The 8,100-nt window shown below is 30.2% G+C and overlaps 3 protein-coding genes across 4 annotated transcripts; all 3 read left to right on the top strand.

Moving 5' to 3' along the window:
* Positions 1-755: 755 nt before the first annotated feature.
* LOC119664402 (histone H3.v1-like) lies at positions 756-1,237 on the top strand (the record flags this gene model as incomplete). Its single annotated transcript, XM_038073896.1, has 2 exons — positions 756-881; positions 943-1,237. Coding segments are annotated over 2 exons (327 nt in total), but the record flags the coding sequence as incomplete, so codon positions are not given.
* A 494-nt stretch (positions 1,238-1,731) lies between these two features.
* LOC119664404 (solute carrier family 35 member G1-like) lies at positions 1,732-3,731 on the top strand. Of its 2 annotated transcripts, XM_038073898.1 has the most exons (3): positions 1,732-2,003; positions 2,070-2,376; positions 2,429-3,731. In XM_038073898.1, exons 2-3 carry the CDS (start codon positions 2,168-2,170, stop codon positions 3,267-3,269), a joined length of 1,050 nt encoding a protein of 349 aa, XP_037929826.1. In that variant the 5' UTR covers positions 1,732-2,003; positions 2,070-2,167; the 3' UTR covers positions 3,270-3,731. The 2 variants fall into 2 exon arrangements, with proteins under 2 accessions (XP_037929826.1, XP_037929828.1); XM_038073900.1 differs by lacking the exon at positions 1,732-2,003 and having other exon boundaries at positions 2,045-2,376.
* Positions 3,732-6,117: 2,386 nt separating this feature from the next.
* On the top strand, positions 6,118-7,986 carry LOC119664403 (exonuclease 3'-5' domain-containing protein 2-like; the record flags this gene model as incomplete). Its single annotated transcript, XM_038073897.1, is given in 5 exon segments — positions 6,118-6,471; positions 6,533-7,009; positions 7,067-7,515; positions 7,575-7,743; positions 7,834-7,986. Coding segments are annotated over 5 exon segments (1,445 nt in total), but the record flags the coding sequence as incomplete, so codon positions are not given.
* Between the last annotated feature and the right edge of the window lie 114 nt (positions 7,987-8,100).

Below are 8,100 nucleotides of genomic sequence, written 5' to 3'. Positions count from 1 at the left end.
CTGTAATGAACTCCTGGTTTTAATAAAAAACTGTTTAATATTAAATTTAAGATTTATTGCCATTTAAAAAAAAACTATTCTCATATCTGTTTTATGAGACTATGAGACTTTGTTCTTCATTTTCTTCTCGTAATGGAAAACGAGTTGGTGCCTAAAGCACATAAACTCCATTGATAAATGGGTTTGAATTATTCAGGTTATTATATAGAAATAAAGTTTGCAGTTGAGCAAATCTTTCTGACGAAATATACATATACTGCATTTGTTTTATGAAAGTGCAATTTTCTGTCTGTTATTTACTTTTACGCACTCTCGATTCTCAAATTCTTGTAATATACCCATAAGTTGCTGAAAGGAGTCACTAAAAATTTAGTAATAGACTATAACAACTTAGTTAATATCATATCCCAAAAAGAACATTTTTTGTATCTCTGAGCACGCTTAACGATGAGCACCATTTACACGTCTGTACAGATCGGCTGCGGAATGTCGACCCGGCCATTCCCGGAACTGAGATTTAGTATATCTTGGTAATTTTAGACAAAAATAATTAGCTAGTTTACATTATATTCTTATATTCTTAATAAAGTACCCTTATTTATTTCAATAGTATATATTATAATAATATTTATATCTATTATCTTAAGTGAGCGATAAAAGAATAATAGTTGAGCTTATCTTTCTTTTTGTTAATTCTTTCAGAATTATTTGAATATATTTTCCACTCATGACATTGTTTTTGTTTATATTAATAGAAAGCAGACAATGAAGCTGAACAATCAGATGAGGAAGAGGAAGAAGAGGAGGAATCTGAGGAAGAATCCGAAGAATCAGAATCTGAAGAGAGTGAAGCTGAAACAGAAAGTGAAAGTGAAGCAGAAGTAAGTGTAAAAAAAAATAGTTTTTTTAGAATTACCATTAATTAAAATTTTTGTCTTACAGGACGCAACAAATACTGACAAGAAAAATAATTTGGAACCACGTGTGAAGAAACATGAAAGCCGCCTATCAGCCATGAAGAAATGCAATGTCCTCTTACAAGCAAACGTAGATAATTTACAGGATGAAATCACACAAGTACGCGCCAAAGCAGCCAATTTACAAGCCGAATTAGACGCAGTACTGGCAGATTTAGGATTTTAAATTATAAACGTTATTTTAGCAGAGAATTTATTGTGTTAACTGTTTTGCTTTTTTTTTAGGTATTTTATATTCTAATTGACATGTATTTATTAAATATAATAACAATAAAACATATATATGTTAAAAAATAAAATAGTTTGGCTTACCTGATTTGTGTTATAGTTTTATATTGATAAATATGAATATTTATAATATAAACTGCAAAAACGTGTTATATTAACACCAATTCACAAAACTTTAAGAAATTTCACGTACACCGGTAGTTTTGCTGCTCCAACAATGTTTACTTCTGCTGTAGTAAGAATCAACAGAAAACAATTTTTATTAAATAGAAAGCAAATATATTTTTTAAAACAAATTGTTATTAATAATTTTGCACTTTTTTATTAAAACTTTACAAAAGCAAATTAAAATCCACAACACAAAAACAAAAATGTTTGTTTTTAAATTTGGCACCGGCCTTATGTCACTGCGTGGTTGCTATGACAACTACAGCTGTTCGCATTGCCAATATTAGTACAATTATTTTGAGAAATAGAATTGGCACTGAACGTACGCCTTGTAGAGTGTGTGTGTGTATGTTCATTTGTTTTGAAGCGTAATACAGTGCTTGCAAGTAATAAATTTTGCTGCTGCGTTTATTTTCAAGCCTTTAGTGTTAAATTATTTAATAATGTAATATTTTATAAAAGATTTACTGAAAATATAAAAACAAAATGCTTGTAATGTGCTATTATAAGTACATGCAAGCGTTTTAACGTTATTCGGCATGTGCAAACGTACGCAGACATTTTAGCAAAAATCGATTTTTCAAAAGTACGTTACCATAAACGCTTTAAGCATTTAAATTAAATTTAAAGGTAGTACATAATTTTTTTTTGTCAAAAGCTTTATTAAATAATTGAATTTTTACCTTTTAATTAAAGTTAGCCAAATTAGTGATACGTAATAGTAGTTAAAAAAATGTAATTAGTTATAATCCTTAAAACCATACAACGATACGCGAAAACATAAACCAAACGAAATGCCTGAAAATTTGGAATTACATCAATTTGTGGACGGTTTTCGTCACAGTGAAACCAGAAATCGTTGGCTATCACGCATTAAGTCGAAACTAAACTGTCCTTATTTAGGAATAATACTCGCTACACTCTCATCCTTATTTTTCTCACTTTGCTCCGTTATTGTCAAAGGTCTAGTTGATATCAATCCTATGGAATTAGCATCCTTTAGGTAATGTAATTCGTTAATCTTGTAATAATTATTTGAAAATTATAATTCACAGATTTGTTGGTGTGTTACTTCCTGCAATACCAATTGTCATCTATACTAAGCAACCCGTCTTCCCTGAAGGTAAACGTGTAATATTGCTCTTGCGTTGCTTTATGGGCACAACTGGTTTGATGCTCAGTTTCTATGCCTTCCGCCATATGCCACTGGCTGATGCCAGCGTTATTATATTTTCGACGCCAGTTTTTGTTGCCATATTTGCGCGCGTTTTCCTCAAAGAACATTGCAGTTTATTTAATATTTTAACTATAATATTAACACTGGTGGGTGTAGTACTTATCACAAGACCACCATTCGTATTCGGCCAACAAGCAACAACAGATGTGAATTTGGAACGTTTGGACGGGAAACACTATGATATTTGGGGTCCAGTTGCTGCTATATCCTCCACACTATTCGGTGCCAATGTTTATATACTACTGAGAGCACTTAAAGGCTTACATTTTTCAGTGATTATGACAAATTTTGGTGCATTTGCATTAATTTATACAATAATAGTGTGTGGCACAATTGGTGCCATATGTTGGCCAGCATGTGGGCGTGATCGCTGGTTAGTTGTTGTATTAGGTATATTTAGTTTCTTGGGGCAAATATTGCTCACACTATCGCTACAAGTGGAACAGGCTGGACCAGTGGCCATAGCACGTTGTGCTGATATCGTTTTTGCTTTTATATGGCAGACAATGTTTTTTGGTGAAACTCCCACAGGATACTCACTCGTTGGCGCAATGCTGGTTGTCAGCAGTGTTATATTAACTGCTCTTAAAAAATGGGCGCTTTCGTTGCCACGCGAATCAACGGCACGTAAACGTTTACGTTATTTGCTATTGGATTAAAAATTACTCAAGCTTTTGTGCGTTCACGAAACACAGAAGCAAGCATTGTGGTTTCTCTCATAGTTAATTAATTTAAGATATACTTATAAATATTAAGTTATATACGTATATATATATTTAAGTACATATGTGTTTCTGTATGTAATCAAATTTTTTAGTCAATTTTTTTTGTTTGGATTTGTTAACTAACTAAACAGAGGCTCGTTTATTTATTTATTATTTTTATTAACTCATATATACATAAACGTCAAATAGTATTACTGATGTGATTTATGTACTTAAGTTGTCTAAGTTTTAAAGTAAATTCACGTTGAATTAGTGCAATTGTAATCAAATCTTTAAATTAAAATATCGACTATGTAGTAGGTTATTAGCCTGCATATGTATATGCTCAAGACAGTTTAACTTTATTGGTATTAGCTTGCATGGAAATATATTAAAATTAAATCATAAAATATTAACTATTTTATCAACTAAAAATTTTCTACAAGATTGTAAAAAATTTTAAAATTAACTAGAATTTTTTTGACCAGTAAGACTTTCACTAATGGGAGTTTCTTTGTTCGTTTTTTGTAAGAACAATATCAAATTTAGCAAAATTATATAATATATAAAAAAATGTATATTTATTAAAATAATAAAATTTACTCTACTAAAAACTTTAAGCGTTTCTTTTTAAATTGCAATAAATATTATGGCCTAAATAATTGATATTTTATTCGACATGTTAAGGATGATACAGGATTTTATATTAAAAGTATGTAAAAATATGGCGATATAATTAAAAGGTCTGTTGCACGAGCTACTCGTTGTAACTTTGAGTAACACTGTGCATATGCAAATGCGTTCCATCAGCAAATTTTCGAGTAAATGAGAGCATCTGAGAGAGCATAACATCCCTGACGAAATTTGAAAATGCTACACCGACTGTACTCGTATATTTTATTTCAAGTAAAATTTGTGTGATGTGTGAATCAGAATCAGTTTTGGTTTGAATTTAAATTCAAATAACACGGCACTGGTGTTCTCACCAGATTTTACACAAAGCTGTTCCATGAAAATCTGTGTAAAGATCGTTGGTTACACAGGCCAGCAATTTCTTAAAGTTATAATTACGAACCCCGTAACTATATATGTCTTAATATTAATAATGGTTGATAAAGGCTGTTTGGAATATGGTATGAAGATCAAATATTCCAAATGTTGTAACGAATGAATTTCGGATTTTACGTTTTTTGTACAAAGCTAGTTGCCTGTTTAAAAAAATATCCCATTTCTTTATATAAAAGGTAGTCAGAATATAATAGGTGACAAATTGTTTTCATATCAAGAAGTAGATTGCAATATAAATAATTACTTTAACTCATACGGTCATTCAATTCACTGTACCATACGAGTGAAGGTGTTTAAATTATGAATAATGTGAATTGGTAAGGTTATGAGTCTATTTGAATATTAGCTAAAATCGATTGTATACGTCAAAAACCATATTGAACATATCGTTTGAAGAAATTAGAGTCTGTAATGTCGTAAAATTATCTATAAACAATTAATTTGAATATTTAGGATACTATTTTCTTATCCATACTTTTTATATTATATAATTAATAGTAAAAATAAAAATTAAAATTTAATAACTAAAAATGACTATATAATTAATTAACTTAATCAGTCTACAGCTGGTTCATGATTTTGTTTTAATGTAACACAGCAAGTAAATTTGATAATGAACATTCACAGCAAATTAACAAAAAACGCCAAGTATATTTGAAGTACGGCTTTGGTTCAGTTAACTAATGAACACTGACTCTAAGCTTTGAATTTTGCAGGGATCGAATTCAAACGTTAGGGACTTGCAGTCTCAAAAATTATATACGAATACGATGATGGGTATTTGGCAATACCCGATATATAACTTACGTGGATATCAAAAACATAATACATCCGTTTCATGCGGACAAACTGTACTTTAAAGTGTCAAATTACACTCTTTACACAGATTTTCATGGAAGAGCTCTGTGTAAGGTCTAATGCGAACACCAGTGTACGCACAAATAAATAATACAAAAATTTGAATTCAAACCAAAACAGCTGATTCACACATCAACACAAATTTAACTTGAAATAAAATATACGAGTTAAGTCTGTATAGCATTTTCAATTTCAACAGGGATGCTGTGGTCTCTCAGATGTTCTCATCATGAGATACAAAACACATAAATCATAATTTTATAAGAGCTTTAAAAGGAAATATATCAAAAATCAGTTGATCAGCGTTAAGAAATAGAGGAATTTAGATTCTTTTAAATACTAACAAAAACTAGAGTAACCAAACAATTTAAATCTATATTTCATGTAATATATTAATTCTATTAATCGAATTTTTCAATTAACAATTCAGCTGTGAAAAAATATATTTGTTGGCTTTACATTTGTAATTTAAATGGTTTATATATGAATGTGATAGAACTAAAATCGCTTGTTTTCAATGTTTTAAAATTCTTCTAGAGAAACCGAGTAGTAAGTGATTGAAGTGAAAAAATTTACTTTAAAAATCTTTAAATAAATTATTAAATAAATTAATTAATAGTTATAATAGAGAAACAATCTACAGTTTCCCTGGAGATGACTATTGAAGATAGTCGATATATCGGAAAAATATTTTAATAAAATATTATTTGTATTTAAATATAAATAATAAATTATATTTTTTTTATTTCTATTTAAATGATATATTATACCACTAATAAGTTATTAGAAAGCGTTAATGATAAAATAATTCTAAAATGAAATATGTTCAAATTATGTGCTGAACATACCCTATCATTAATATTGACACGTTTTCTAAAATCTCCAGTGACTGTAAAACTGTTTACTGTCAACTTGTCGACTTGTTAAAAAATTAAAACTGATTGTGATATCATAACAACGAAATTTACGTATAAAGTTAAATAGGAAAAATTCTAAATAAAAAAACAAAAATTAACAATATAAGTTCCAGTACAATGTCTGAAGGTAAAAGTAAATTTTTAAGTAAGGTGCTGGTAGTGTCTGCCGGATTGGGATTGTTATACATAATATCACGAAATAGACGTAAAATTTTTTCAATTTTTAACAAACACGGACACCCACTATATGGCCAAAGAATTGAATTAGTTGATTCTGTAGAAAAATGTGATGCTGTAGTTGCAGATTTAAAAAAGTAAAACAAAAAACTATCATAAAATAAAATACAATTAAATTTCTCTTCATTTTTAAATCAGGCAATGCATTAAGAATCCGGTTTTAGGATTTGACTGTGAGTGGATTACCGTAAATGGCAAACGCAGACCTGTAGCCTTATTGCAGTTGGCAACAGACAATGGTTTATGCGCCCTGTTTCGCCTGTGTCATCTTCGTCCCATACCAGTATGTTTACGTGAATTGTTACTAAATGATCGTATTCTAAAAGTTGGTGTGGATTCGCATGAAGATGCCAAAAAGTTGGCTTTTGACTATTCTCTTTGTGTATCGGGTACATACGATCTGCGCTTCTTAGCAAAGGAAAACGGATATAAAGCAGAAGGTTTAGCGAAATTAGCTAAAAGTCATCTCAATGTGGTACTTGACAAAAATTGGCGCCTATCTTGCTCAAACTGGGAGGCAGTAGAGTTGACTTCGGCGCAGTTAAACTATGCCGCCAATGATGCACTAGTTGCTGTCAAAATATTCAATAAACTCTTTTCACAATTAAAGAAAACGTGTGTTATTTAAATTCATAAATTATTAAACTGAAAGTAATTTTTGTTTATTTGTAGATGGTACGAAAGGACCGACTACATGGCCATACATCAACTTTTAGAATACCAAATTGATACACGGTTCAATGCTAAACTTGAAAACCGGCGAAAATGCTCGCCCATAACTGATACAGCAGAAAAAGGTAATCAAATAAAGCGTAAAACGTATACTGGCATACGTGCTAGTAATTTATATGATAATACACAGTTACAAGCACCCGACGGAGAACTGTTAGGAGTGATTGACTACAAAAAAGCCAAATGGTATATAGACAATGGTTTAGCTATTGAAATTGCAACAAATCCATATATTGCGCGTCTTAACTTCGAACCCGCAGCTCGTCCAGTTGGTAGTGTAGGTCAGTATTATAAAATATCTAAAGATAATCAGTGTGTTGTGTGTGGTAAAACAGACACATTTGTACGCAAAAATGTTGTGCCACGTGAATACAGAAAACACTTCCCTGGTAAGCACAAATAATTTTATAAAATGTTCATTTTAATTATAAGTTTTTGTATTTAACAGATGTCATGAAATCGCATAGTTCACATGATGTTCTATTGCTATGTCCGCAATGCCATGAAAAGAGTAACATATCTGATCTAGCCATACGCACTTATTTAGCCAATCTATGCGATGCTCCAATCTCCCATAATAACACAGCTATTAAATCTTTTGAAATACCAAAACTAAAGTAATATTATTTATATACAGTTTCTTACTTTCAATTTTAATTAAAATACTAAGTTTAATATTGATTAATAATAATATTATTTATTTATAGATCAGTGAAATCTGCCGGACGCGCAATTTTAAATCATTCAGAGAAGCTACCAGAAGCGCGAAAAAATGAACTGCTTGAAGTTTTAAAAAATTATTTTAGTTGTGATAACATTGACGAGGATCAATTGCTAATAGCTTCTGAATTAAATACAAAGTAAGATATTGCCTAAAATTTTATTTCCATTTTATTTTATCGGGTTTTATTGAGTGAAGCTAAGGAAGGCATATGAATCGATGATCCATTAATGTATATCCAAAGTAATATTTC

Source organism: Teleopsis dalmanni, unplaced genomic scaffold (assembly GCF_002237135.1).
Source record: "Teleopsis dalmanni isolate 2A unplaced genomic scaffold, ASM223713v2 unscaffolded_contig_1895, whole genome shotgun sequence".
Taxonomy (NCBI): domain Eukaryota; kingdom Metazoa; phylum Arthropoda; class Insecta; order Diptera; family Diopsidae; genus Teleopsis; species Teleopsis dalmanni.
Note: the sequence above shows the minus strand (reverse complement) of the source record. Positions and strands in the feature narration are given on the sequence as shown.